The 14,655-nt window shown below is 39.8% G+C and overlaps 1 protein-coding gene across 2 annotated transcripts; it reads left to right on the top strand.

Moving 5' to 3' along the window:
* Positions 1 to 7,017: 7,017 nt before the first annotated feature.
* RB195_001090 (uncharacterized protein) lies at positions 7,018 to 11,548 on the top strand (the record flags this gene model as incomplete). 2 transcript variants are annotated; one of them, XM_064197700.1, is made up of 3 exons in its annotated part: positions 7,018 to 7,075; positions 7,313 to 7,410; positions 11,354 to 11,548. In XM_064197700.1, the coding sequence occupies 3 exons, from the start codon at positions 7,018 to 7,020 to the stop codon at positions 11,546 to 11,548; spliced, it is 351 nt and encodes a 116-aa protein (XP_064053580.1). The 2 variants fall into 2 exon arrangements, with proteins under 2 accessions (XP_064053580.1, XP_064053581.1); XM_064197699.1 differs by having other exon boundaries at positions 7,018 to 7,087.
* Between the last annotated feature and the right edge of the window lie 3,107 nt (positions 11,549 to 14,655).

Raw genomic sequence — 14,655 nt, 5'->3', positions numbered from 1 at the left:
TATCGGAAAATACGAATAATCGGAGTGTGCCGAATCCGACTCTAATCCCGATCGAGAGGTGCCAAGTAAAAAAATAATTTATTCAAAAATTCAGAAAAAACATTGATCTGCCTGATTCAGACATTTTTGTTTGGTCGTACGGGAATATTTCGATTGCGTGCAGTATAGGACCACCTAGGCTTTGACGGGAACTGAATGAAACTCCAAAAACAACCTTGTAAAAGTGCTTGTAAGTGCTTGTTATGACCTTTTCAGGAATTCCCTGATCCTTCAGGGAAATCAGATCACCTATTTTTTGTCTTAGGCAGTATTCCTTAACTTTTCCTGGAGACGTGGATATAGGTCCCCTAGGTAGGGAGTAAGAACAAACCAAACAAACAGACAAAAAAAAAATTGAACACACAAAACACGAATTTTCTTTGATTAGGAAAAACATTTAGATGTAACACCAAAAAGAATTTTTCTCCTGTTTTATTGGGATCTGAAGTTGAATTTTGCATCAGTTTTGGAGAGATTTTTCAATATTTTCCTCCAAAAACTGGAGGGAAATATTGAAAAATCTCCCCAAATTTCTCTCTAAACCTGGGATTTAAAAATCACCATGGCATTCCCTGTGAGTACGGGACACTTTTAACAAATTACTCTAACTTAAAGAAACAACCTTAAAATGATGATAACTTTGCTCCTTCTCGAAATCCAGTAACTTGAACCTCATTCTCTCCCAATACGACTCGAAGAAGCGTCGACGAAATGTTAAGGAAACACGTGGATATGTCTCTATGAGAAAAAAGTCAAAAACCTAGGAAACCTTAGGAAACAAAATTTATTATGAACACTTAGTCACTTGACGACCGTTTCCATATAGTATTAATCTGAATCTGCGGCACTTCAGCGGTTTCCACATAAAAATCGCAGTATTCTGTCTTTTAGTTTTTGTCATTTTGTGATTTTTGTCTGTTTTATGTCTCTTTTTGTAATAGTTCCGACCAATTTTTTTGCTGAATTTTTAGAAAAAAATAAAAAGCTGCTGAAGTAGAAACGATGCCGAAATCGCGTGTAGCTTAAATAATATTTAACATAATATAAGTAAGTTTAAGTAATATAATATGTGTAGTTTAAGTAGTTTTTAAAAAATAAAAAAAAAACAGAATAGAAAGAGATAAAATAGAAGAGAAAAAGTAAACAATGAGAAATTGAAAGCTTCTCCGAATCCGAATGAGTGGCCGGCAATCCATCCAAGCTGTCCGATTCCTGGTTTCATAGCTGATTATCGTTGTCAAAAACCAGATTTTCTCACTAAATTACTGGTTCCTTGAACTTGCTGCGGCTAAACTAAAAGTGATGTCGGCAGAGATGCGACAAAAGGTGTGATTAGATTGTGTCAGCACAGAGAGAGAGATACTGACAGGCTGACACTGAATGAGTGTCCATAATCACAATAGTGTTGTTGTTGTTGTTCAACGAGGTGTCGTGTATCCGTCATCAGGGGCAGAATCCACACGCCTCTTCGGCTAAAACTACATATAGGTGATGCCATAGGAAATGGTTTTGGTTTTTCTGTAGCGTCACGTCCTTTTCTTTTCATATTCATACTTCGAATTACACCTAAGCTACCGTTTCTATTATTTATTTATTTATTTATTATTATTATTATTATTATTATTATTATTATTATTATTATTATTATTATTATTATTACTATTATTATTATTTCTATGATCTATTAATCCTCGACATTTGGGTACAATAGACAATAGGGTTTCACATTATGCTGATCTCATTATTTTTATTACTATCAATTTTCATTATTTTTTATTTTCCAATTAACAGTAAAGACTAGTATGTTTAAACCGTTACGTAGATGCCAAATAGTCGCACCACCTCCAATGGTAGCCGAACTGAAATTAAAAAATAAAGAAGAACAGGATAGAATTAGAATAGAATAGAAAAAGTAAACAAAGATAAATCGAAAACGTTTTTTTTTTACAAAAAAGGGAGCTATAAACCAAATGAAAAATGGAAAAAATGAAAGTGGATGAAGTTGAGGACGACGATATGTACTACTATTTAATGAATGGTCATTACTGCATTCCTTTAAAAGTTGCAAAACGTAACTGTCAACTCAAAAAAAGAGTCACCATTCTCCTATTTCATGCTCATTCCACTTTGCTTTGGTTTCTTCCTTACCATTACGCTATGTTGTCCTAAAGTTAGAGAATATCATGAAGGAGAATATTGTGATCCGCTGTTCATGTGTATGCAGAATTTCCGATGAGTTTTTTCGCTCCTGTTACAACTCAGGCATCTAATAGTGTTATGGAATTCATTCCCCTGTTTATTCATGCCATAATCTTTGTGAAAGGAGATCATGCTTGGTTATCTTGGTATCCAGAGACGTGTCCGCGAATTTACAAATTCAATTTACAACTTACAACATTCCTGCTGGGAAAAAGTAATATGGACATCTAGTCACAACCTCTTCCTATATCCTTTGATGAATTCATCATTTGGCAATATTATACAGTTAAAGTAAAGAATGAAGCACACGGATAAAGTAAAGAATGAAGACACGGAGGAGTTGATCAATATTTGTGAGGACGCTGCTGAGGCGATTCGACTTCAGTACAGATTCGTTTAAGGTTCATGAACGAGTGTCTAGCCTATAGAATGACTTGAAGGAGCTGACCAATATGTCAAATCAGTCTTTTTATTCACCTTCACAAGTCTGGTACCAATTTGTCGACTCCGAGCCTATGAATGGCTTACTTGGCACCAGAGGGGTCTCCAACCACTGATCGTGCAGTCACAACCGAACCTCTTGCCGACTGTGCTATACCCACCACATGATTACACAGTAACTCGATGAATTCTCTATGAGCGAAAGAAGAGAACCATAAGATACACCTACGCTGTCTTCCCTTAATTTCGACTACTTTCGATTTTGACATCTGAGGGGACAGCCTTACCGTACCATAATGAACCTTCGTATATAGTAACTTATCATTACTAGTGACTAGTGAACAAAGAAGCGTAAAATCAGACTTTTTTAATCTAGGCGATGAGAATTTTGGCTAAAAATCGAGATGGAAGTTGTGGAGCAGTTCCGAAGGAAAATTGGTGAAATATCGTATGTAACTACCTCTTTATCTTCTAAACATACTCTCATGAATCCAATTTTTAACGGCTCATGCGTCTGCAGGAATAAAAAAGCAATTCTTGCTGGTTTTTCAACCTTTCTGGAAGGAAATATGTACTTATTATAGAACGTAAAAGAGAAAAATCTGTGATTGTCGAGCAATTTTTAGGTTCACAATGCCATGTAACTTCAAAGATCACGTTAAATGAGTGTAACTGACAGTTTCATACGTTTCAGAAACCGAAAGGACAATACCTCAATTGACATGCTGATCCACCCCCGCGGTAAGCGGATAAGTGGATCATAACAGCGGAAAACGGCGGAAACTAGCGCTATCAGTCTCGAGGCTGATAGCTGGCAGATTACCGTTGGTTTTTGTGCTCCTGTGTCACCGATGTCACCACGGTGCCTCGGTCTCGATTAACATAACCAGACCGGTAGTTCGTAGGTATAAAAACACTGACTAGCCTCGAGGTTAATACGTACATCTGTCGACAACCGCCTATGTCGACATTCCGTCCGCAAGACAACGTGGTCCGCTTCCACTTAACGCTTTCTGGCTGGATGTTTATTGAAGCGCGCGAAATTTGACACCTCCTGAGGTCGTGACTAAGACGTGCGAAGAAGTTCAGCACAGTTAGTCAGCTCTCGTTGAAGCTGCGTCTAGAAATGTGACGCTTTATGCGCGATCTTTTAATTTCTTTTCAATTCCTGGATAGCCACGTTGTTTCTCCTGAAAACACCTTCACGACGCTAAAACGACAACGAACGCTCGTTCTCCTTTGTCTGCTATCGAGCAGCTCTGCGACTCTCCGCCGATCTTCTTTGTGATTGTTTGCTTTTCTTCAACACCTAAACACCTGTTCCCGTTATAAAAGCACTTCATGGATATGTGTGCTCAACGGTATCGTTTGTCGGGTGACAGCTCGTCGGCTCGATGATGTCGCTACCAGTTCTCGGGTACTTTTCTGTGTTCATGCATAGGTCACTATTTAATCTTCCATCACGTCACATGCTCCGCTAGTTTTTTCTCTCTTTCCGCTCACTTTTTTCTTTTTCACGCTACGGTAGCAGAGCACAACAGAAAAGAGTTATCGAGAAAATTGGTCTCGTAAGTCTCCTTCTTATCGGAGTTTTGGAGGTATGTAAGTTTTCCTTGTCTTCTCTGCCTCATCTCCTTTAGGCTTTGAAGGACTAGTCTTGTTGGGTAAAATTTAATCATTTAGAAATTTTGGTGATCTCTGTTCCATTTTGTCTTTTTTTGTTCTGTGGTACACCTGTATGTAGGTGTTTCCAATAAATAAACAAATAAAATAACTTCAGTTACTGTAAAATAACTGCAGCGAAGAGATGTTTCTCTAAACATCCTTCCTGTTCCCACTCTTTCGGAAGTGTAATGATTGCAGATATGAGCTTGGAATACGTAGGTGATTTGGGGAATTGTTAAAGTTGTATGCAGAAGCAATTTCATTCTAACGTTCGCTATAAAATCTGAACGAACTGCAGCTGAATTATGTCAAGCCAAAGAGAGCTTTTTTTGCACGTGGTTGCAGATAGTTTTTCCAAAATAGTGTGGAAATTTCACGATGCTAAGACGATTTTTAGAGGCTACCGTAGTCCCGAACGTACATGGAATTGCAGAGTAAAAAATTGCTACTACTCCTTGAAATCTCGAGCGCATCCAGCGCAGCGATAGGAACGACGGACGAAAATTCATGCTAATCGAACGAACAGCAGCTGAATTATGTTTTGAATGTTAACGAGAACAATGGAACGATGCATTAATACTTTTTGTAGGATTTTATCCTAGCCATTTTGCCGCTCGCACAGATTTCTATACTAGTCCATGTACTATACGTACTTGTTAAATATCATATCTTTTAATTTTTTTCTTTTCCCTAATTGTTCTCTTTGATCGTGGAAGCTTCTTCTGAGCAGAAATAAAGAATGCTAACAGAAGACATCGTTCGCATCAGTCATGTTTCTCCACTTCTACGGATCAAGGTGATGAGTTATCGCTTGATCTGACAGATCATCTGATCTCTAGATCACTCAATTAATATCGATTCGAAGTAATGTAACAAATCCTTGTGCTAATTCAATAACATGTGGGAATATATCTGGAAAAATAAATCGGCATCAAAATTATTCGCACATCGTTAACCATCACTGAGAATCGATGTGGATTTATAAAAAGTTACAATTATTGAACAGTTTCACACAGTGCCACATGTGATTTACGTGCGATCAAGCGATCGCGGGGATTAAGGATCGTGATTCCGTACTACTTTGCGGTTCAATAGTACTTCTTCATGTATCGATGATACAAAACTAATTCGGGACGGATTTTAGGCGAATTTTTCCCGTAGACGGAGGAAACATTCAAAAATTGATATTTTGCGGAATAACTGTTTCAAAAGTGAGTCACCACTTATAAAAATAATCCTTAAACAGTCAAAAACATGCGTAATCGCTCGAAAACACTCACGTACACAATTTCGGCGTATTTGGGCGACGCAGCATGACAAAACATATTATGAACACTGTTTGAGAAATCCAAGAGATCTCAGCAAGTCTAGGATTTCTTGATGGGTAGTGTAGATTCTTGATTTTTTTTTGCCCAAATTCGATAGATCAATAAACGATCTTAGTTTGGATGAAATGTCAAATGCAAACGAATGTCACGACTGGATAATATGCTAATCCTCGAAGTGTTTTGATATTCTGCACTTACGTGCAAAACACTACTAGTGTTGTTTTATCGACGCAAGAGTACTGGCGATTGTAAGCGAGTACTCGTGCGTTACCTAGAGGCAAAGCAGGAGTGCGAAGAAGGGGTTGGATTTAAATTTGATTTTAATTTGTTTCAAAATCTGATTTTTCTTTACGGGCTTAGGTTAGGACCTTAAAAGTTAAGTGAATTTCAAGTCTGACCATTTAGGAAAGGGATAGGAGGTTTTCGAAAAAGAAAATCTTGGAGAACGAGAGCGATTTCGTTCCGTTTTCCGTACTTTGGTACTTCTCCATTGGATAAGAAAAGGGATCCTACTGATAGTTAGCAAGGATTTTTTTCGTGCTGGATTTTTTGTCCTGGAAATAGTGTTTCGTTAATAAGTGTCGTTGTTTATAAAATATGCTTCTTATTCGGGTTTTCTATTTTTTCCTACTTTCTCAAAAAATTTTGGCAATCATTGTGTTTTCTCTCGGCACATAAATAGGTTGAGATATTTCTCAATCAGTTATTCGATCATTACTGCCGCGTGTTAATCAAGGAAAGAAAAGAAAAAAAAGAAAACTAAAGTAGATATAAATCATTAGTGTTGTGTCTATTTTCTCGTTCTGTTTTTTTTTTTGTCTTCTCATTAAATTGAACTGTAACTAATTGGGTTTACTAATTGGCCTGTAAAAGAAAATTTCGGCACTTATTTGCGCCCTTTAAAATCTCCTTTCCTCTATTTTTCCCTCCACGGACCTATGTACATCTTCCTACTGACAAGAAATATCCCTCCTGTATATTTTCGTTGTCAAAAAGTAACCGATACTACCGAAATATGGATGCAATTTAACCTCGCGTATCAAGTGCAAAAAAATTGATCTCGTGTATCAAGCATAAGTGCAAAAGAGCATCCGTTCCCGGTCCTATCGCGCAATTGCGAAGTATCCACGACAATCCATGCGTACAATTTGATCTCGAGACTCAACGCAGACCACGCCCATATCCGGTCCAGTCCCAATTACTCCCGAATTGATATTTGGAACTGTTAGTGACGAGGTTGTAATGTTCACCTATGTCGGGTATTGTCATCACCTTCGGGATCAGCAGACGATAGGATCTTTATCGTCGAAAAAAAACTTTATTTTAGAAGAAAAAGTAGAAGAAGATGACGTCGTCGTTTGCGTCAATTTGTTTGTCGATCACGGTTTTGGCATGCATTGCCGGTGCGTGTCAGAGTGAGTCACTAACCGATTAACCAACCCCTACGCTCTTCACACTAACCGTCAGTTCCTTTCTTTCCTATCTCCATCCCTTTGTATCGTAGCTTAGCAGAGGAAAAGTGGTGGTGCAGAACTGACAGCATGTATGAAGAACGCAGAGTTGAGCGATTGGATAGTGGGTAGTAGTGGGTCCGAACAGTTTCGTGAACACATCCTGATGTCCGCTTAGACTGCTTTCAGACCTTCCACTAACGCAATACGTTGGATCCAGAGCTTACATGCTACAGCAACGAATGGAATGTCGAGGGTTGAAAGTGTACGATATCGACAATGTACAGGTGACTTACTACTGAATAGATTCGGAGGCATCTACATCAATTTCAGAGCTTTATACTTATTACGACTTTTAATATAAGACGAGAAATGGTCTCCGAGTCCTATTGTTTCCTCAAGGTACCTCAAAGGCAGCGTATGAGGAAATTGACATATTTAGGAAACCTGTGCAGGAATATAGAAGTCAAAGTATTGATTACGAGTAGAAACGTTCCCTCGCTCAATACCTTCTAATCGTTTTGAAAAACAGCATGGGAAAGGGTGCTTGTTCTCACAATCGACGTGAAAATCCTTCACCCTTTTGGACATGAGTTTTCCCCAGCAGAGTATTCATTGGTTTTACTAGAATAGGCTGGTGCTCTCATTGATCATCGACCGCGCTCCCTTGGACGCGGCGCGTGCGCAGGAGTGCGTTTTAGCCGTCCTCACGAGAACTTTTGAAGAACGATTAACAAAATTAGGCGGGGCCGCGCTCAAGCTCGTAATTTACACTCCGAACTCTATATTTCCCCACTTGTTTCTAAATTAAGCCAGCTTCGTGATACGCTGCCTATAGCAATCTTGCCATCGTATAGTATTAGACCATCAAGTCAATAGTAATCCGTTCTTTATAGTAAGCGATCTCTCTAAAGTTTAATATACTTGACAGTTTAAAAAGAAGTTGTCAGACATAGTGATTTTAGTGAGACATTGAGAGTGCCCATACCGCAGCAAGAAGATTTCTTTAGAAGGGCATAATTTCATTCTATAAAAGTAGATCTACTCAGGAAAAACCTATCATGCTCTATAATATTCTTATTCTGTTACTTGTTTCTATCACCGTAGATGGTGCTGCCCCAGTCTCCGATCCGCTCATCATGATGGGGCGAATTGAAAGATGCAAGTGCAAGATGTTGATGTCTTCCACGTGTCATTCGCTGCTATACCACATCAATTTCTGCGTAAAGATCTTCACTGTGACATACCCTAGGCCAAAAGTAGCCAAGCAGTCATCTAAGCAGCTTTCGTTCCGTGCAATCAAGCTTCTCCATCACTGCAAATGGTGCTGCCCAAGTCTCCGATCAGTACATCATGATGGGGCGAATTGCGGATAGGTAGACTCGAAGCTTAACTTCGTTGGTGATGGTGGTCAACCACAGGCATTTCGTTAAGGAGTTGAATGCGGAAACGGCCTTAGCTCATCTTTGCTGAATATCTTTCTCAAGGTTGACAACATGTTGAAGTTTCGTACTACTTTCCACGAATATAACAACATCGTCAGCGTACTCAGTCAGTGATCGATCAAGGGGTGTTCTGATGGTGCTAGAATGATATCGGCAGGACACTGATCTGCTGTTCCTCGCATAATGTCGTTGATGGCGAAATTGAACAGGAATGGTTCTGCAACTGCCCCTTGTCTTACTCCAGTTACCACCTCAAAAGGTGTTGTACATCTAGCGGCTTCAAAGTCCAGAAACGCTGGTTGCATTGGCATCGAATACCGCTTTTTCGATCACTCTTCTGACGACGAACACCTGGTCAATCGTAGATAGGAAAGGCGAAAGCCAGCTTGCTCGTCGCGCGTTGTTTCTTCGCGATGTCTTCGCTAATGAGTCGGTCCAGGATAATCCGCTCCAATGCTTTGCACATAACACGCAGCAAAGAGATTCTTTGATAATTCCTAGAGTCCGTGACGGATAACTTCTTGTGAATGGGAATTATAATGACGTGTCTCCACGAATCAGGTATCCTTTCGTCTATCCATACTGAACGGATGATCTTTGTCATCTCACGAATTCCAGACGGAGGAAGATATTTCAGCATTTCTGCACTAATCCCGTCGTCTCCACCAGATTTTCCATTCTTCAATTTTTGAATACAGACTAGAACCTCCGACTCGGTCGGTGGCCCCTCGTTAACCGCGTATGTCGGTCTATGAACGTGCTCGAGTTCAGGAGCTAACGGTGCCAGCCGGTTCAGCGAGGTCTTGAGGTGCTCCCTCTAAACTGGAAGGGTTGCCTCACCAACAGCTACTCCATTGACAGTGTTGAGGACAGGAGAACATATTTTCATTTTGCCGCTATACTGTTTTAGTAAAGTATAGGCTTTCCGCGGGTCCTTGTCCTCCCACGCCTTTTCAAACTGCTTTACTTTTGACGTCAACCCGTTATCGCGGTCTTGTTGCAGTTGACGACGCAACTTTCTTCTAAGACGCTTTTTCTCGGTTGAATTCACCAGTGCTGCGACACATATAGAATTGTACCTGGAATTTGTTTCCGCAGATGCAAAGGCAAATTTCTTCCGCGGCAATACAACCGGAAGCGTTTCCCTTGCAGAGTCCTGGATGCACTTTGTTAAGGAATCCGCATCGCTAAGCTTCTTCTTGGTCCGTACTCCAACATGAATAGACACACGTTGGCGGAACTTTGTTCTGCATTCATCGTCTTTCAGACCTGCCATGTCGATTTTTGGTTGGAGAAGAACTCCTCGGTTTCTCTTGTGCAAGCGTATCTTGAAGCTGAGAAGAACTGGGCGGTCAGAGTCGAACGCGACGTCCCAAACAGCTCTAGATTTTCGGATATTTAACTGGGGAATGTTCCTCGCCAGAACGTAGTTGAGCGACTCCTTTCGCAACTGCATTAAGCTTCAGGTCGTTTGGATCCGACAATAGCTATATGTGACCGGAATGTTTCAAATTGTTTCGAAAGAGATGAAAAACGTCCATTTTCACAAAACTGCAACAGTCAGCCAGCAATCACCTAATCTTTGCCGAGAACTCATGTTGCCTTGATTTTGGATCGCCAAGCGTACGACCACTGTTTCATTGATACGAGCTTATTCCCGTACATTGTATTAGATCATTGGAGACGGTCATGTGATGATCGCAAAGAGCAAAGGCTAGGGATGCTAATAGGGACTGCATAGCCTTGCCGTTATGTGGTTGATCCGACCTTTTTGAGAGTAGTGTCATTTTCTATTCCTAGAGGGGTTTTTGTTTCATAAAATTGTAAATCTTTTGTTAACAGCTTATGGATAACCGGACTTTGGTTTCCGATTTCTGAAATTTTGCAATCGTTCTTATTTATGTATTCAATCGTCTTTCGGAGCAATAAAGTTGCATTTCTTTAGACGTTTTTTTTTCTGGATTACAACTTTTTATCATTCTTTAGATGGATACTTGCAAAAATTTCTCTGGAAAATTGAAAATGAAAAATTTAAGTTTGAAAAATTACTTCCTGGATGATCTGATTCCGGAAGTCCCAAAATACTTTCACTTCATTTTTTGGTTGCTCGAACTTCTGAATTCTCCTGCTGTTTCAAATTTCGTGAGCATTCAAAGTTTTTCTACCCACTTGAAATCTTTGCATATTCTAATTATGCGAATTCTGTACGGATAAAGATATCTGAATTCCACTGCAATAAACCAAAAATCTTTCAGAAACGTGAAAGGGAAAGGATGTAAGTGATGTAAGGCTTTTTTTCTAAACATTTTTAAAACAATTATGTATTGCTTCTTATGAATTTGAATATTTCCTCTCTAATTTTAACTGCAAGATAGTTCTTGTGTATGTGTGTTATAAACTTGAAATGCTTAATTTTGAGAGAAAAAAATGTAAAAAGAGAATTGGCATTATTCTAATATTGTAATTGCTTAAATACTGTGAAAAATGGGTGGACTCCAACCCTATCCGAGCTTAAAAGTCCCACCATGTTCCAATATCTCCTTTTTCAAAGTTTTTTAAAGTTCTGCCTTTTTAGTTTTTAGTAGATATGCCATTGTGATTTTTCGTTCATTTTATTTTTTGACGGATATATCGCAAATTCGAAAGCTGATCTATTTTTCGGTTAAGAGAAAAATAAAAATAAAAGGTTACCGTTCAAACGGTGTTGTCCTTTTTTGACTGAAATGATCAGTCAATCCCACATTACTACTTCGCTTCTGTACATCTACATATATTCTCCGTTCAGGACATTGAACAATGCAAGGAAGCATGCCGACAGTTCGATTGTGCTGGCGTGAACCTGTTCCAATTGGGCGAGTTCACGTTCAAATGCGAAATTTTGAGCACCCTATATGGAATGAACCCAGCCACAGGAGCAGCCTGCTATTATGCATCCGATCTAATGGGTGGTTTTGGTTTCGGTTACGGTCGAAGGAAGTAGCGATTGGATCGTTGTGTTGTAAATAATTTTTGTTGCAAAGTTTTAATGGATGAATATTGTAAATGTTACTGTGGAACGATATTATTATGTCATCTTTATGCTGCTTTCATGGTTGCTAGAGCATTAGAGGACATTAAGGACGTTAAAAACACAGAGTATTAGAAGAAAGTTCATTCAACTTTTCACAATTGTTCCATCAAATTTTCGAATAACGCGGCACAAATAGCATTCAAGCGCTAAGTGCTACCTCACCTTCCAAAGAAGTAAATCGTTTAGACTGTTCCAATGTAATGGATATAAGCTACTTCGACATATTCCAGAGAAGATCGCTTTAGAATCATCGTAGCCGGGCCAAACGACATGAAGCTCGACGCAGTTACGTATGCGGCTGGGCTCGTTACCGCTACGTTCCACCTCACCGCTTCGAGCGCAGCCGTTTGTATAACTGCATTGAGCTTCTGATGGTTTTGCCCCGACTATAGTCTTTCTGACATTCAAGAGAAGTGTTCGTCTATCAATCTCATGCTGATTTTGCCTTTATTGATTAAAGAGAGAAACAATAAGTGAAAAGCCACTACAGAATATGAGCGGCACATATAGTCAGGTCAAAACAACATGGAGCACGGACAGTTGCGTAAGCTTTTGCGCTCGAAGCGGTGAAGACAGCGGTTAGGATCGATTGAAGACATTTGCTACCACCGTTCATTGCTGCGTTTCGCGAGGGTACCATCTCGATCCCAACCAACCGCTATTTTCATCGCGCCGCTTCTAGCGCAGCAGCTTACGCAACTGCACCGTACCTCATGTCGTTTTAACCCGGCTGTACATGATTGTGTTACCGGTTTGGCTCCATAATCGAGCGTAATCCAGAAGGTGCGGACGATTTCGGAAAGATTCATGTTATTGGTTATAATTGACCTCAATCCAGGCTGGATGAAGATGTTTGTCCAGAATTGGCATTTTAATGAAAACTGGACCTCGTATAGAGTCGTGTTAGACTGCGCAGATTATCACGACTTCGCTGGAGTGCTCCATAGAAGAAATCAACATAAAAATTCATTCCTTGTAGGAACAGCTGCTGTTCTTCAAAAGTACGTGATGGAAGCAAATCTCTCCTAAAACTTATGTTTCTGTGAGGCTGAGGCTGTCTCTGCTCTGCGGTTCATGACGTGATTTTTTCCGAAGAGTTCACTTTGAACCTTCATAACTAACCTTCGAGAACCTGCACGAGCATTTAATACCAGCTACAGAAGTGCGTTTTCCGACGATAGCGTAAAAATCAGGTTTGCATTACCTTAGTACAGTTAGTAATTTATTTATAAGGTTAGAGGTCCGCTGTGGTCACACGGTCGATGGTTCAAAACCGCTCTAGTGCCAACCAAGACTTTCGTTCCTCCGGAGTCGATAGATTGGAGCCAGACTTGTCTGGGAGAATAAAGACACTGACTTGAACATTGGCTGTCCCCCGCAAGTCATCGTAGAGGCCAATACGCGTTCCAAAACCTCGACGATTACGAATTTTGATAAAAAGCGAAGAGGCTTCTCAGGCGGATTGATACGCCAGTGACCTTTATTGACAAGGATATTCACTGTAAAGTTTGGCAGTTTGATTTTTGGAAACCAAATAGATTATTAGTTACAATCGTAAGTCATTGAATAAGCCAACCCGCGTTCCAAAACCTCAACGATTTTACCACATCCCAAGTGGATTGATACGCAAAAAGCTTTGTCTTTTTTTAGTACTATGATTACGGGGAAAATTGTGTGTTCAATGGAAAAAAAAAAACAAAAAAAAAAGGATTTTTGATGCTAGAGATCACAAAGAGAACATCTGAAGATTTATAAATACTATAAATACTGGCACGAAGATAGATAGGCAGGAAGCTTAAGCCCTTAAGTTTATAAGCACATAGACTTCATAATGAGAAAATGAACGAAGAAGTGTTAAATGATATATTTTTCCTAGGTTGTCTCGGTTTTTCGGGCTGCGAAGATCGTAGCTGTCCAGAACCTGTGCTGAGCACCGCGACCAGTTTTACTGGTTGTTCATTCGATGAAAGGAAGTTGTCAGAATTTTGTCAACTCCACTTTGATGTCACAGAAACCTTTCGAGTTTTGGTTAAGAAGTAGGAAGAAGTTCTGTATAATTAGACACCTTTTTGAAGCACCGCACCGGAACAGAGCTCTCTGCAAAGCTTTTGAGTGATGTATTTTAGTTTTATCGGCATTATAAAACTTTCTACGGTATCCATTAATCGGGCATTTCTTGAATGTTTTCGCATCCTCCGTTCATATTGCCTATAAAAAATAGCGCATGATTAAGAATAAGCAGCATTTAGCGTCTGCCTCTGAAAAGATGGGGGTGGTACGTTCCCTTACATAGAAGAGGTTTTGAAATCAGCAATGTTCCTTGGAGAGGCGCATTCGCGATGACAAGCGCCGGCTTTCCTCGTCTTTTATCAGGCATTTACGAATTTTCATTCTTCGACGTTTTCTTCATGACAGTTCCCGAGTACAAATAATCATGGATAGCCCATTATTTATTTCCTGCCTTTTCTTCTTTTCCAATTTGCCTCCTCTCTTCCTCTCCTTCGTTCTATAGGTTATGCTAGGAGGCAGCCAGAGAATACCTTTCATAGAACTTCGTTACTATTAGAAGAAAAAAAGTTTTTCTGAAAAAACTGAAAATCTGTATATGTGTGCAAAACTACTTTATTAAACCCTCATCTACCAAGCATGTATTTTTGAACACAATCCACTTAGTTTCTGCACAGAGTTTGTTTTTCTAAAGTGAATTGGGGAGTTTGCGATAGTAGGCCGATCACTGAGAATCAAGGCAAAATCAGGGCGCATCAATCTATTTCCTAGGACATAATCTATGTCAAGTTGTTCCTCGATGAAAAACAACGAATTTTTCTATCCTCCAGTTTACTAGAGTTGAACAGCTAGTACTTTAGCGAGTACTTGTTAATTATCATGTCTTCTTTTATTGTTGATGTCGTGTCGCTGTCGCTCCGCAGTCGTGCTTTGGAGCTGCGGAACAAACCCCTGTGACGACAGACATGTGTTCTTCGCGGTCAAGGAGATGTCCAGTGAGGGCGACAGAT

The sequence above is a fragment of the Necator americanus genome, chromosome IV (assembly GCF_031761385.1).
Source record: "Necator americanus strain Aroian chromosome IV, whole genome shotgun sequence".
Taxonomy (NCBI): domain Eukaryota; kingdom Metazoa; phylum Nematoda; class Chromadorea; order Rhabditida; family Ancylostomatidae; genus Necator; species Necator americanus.
This window is presented reverse-complemented; position numbering and strand designations above follow the sequence as displayed.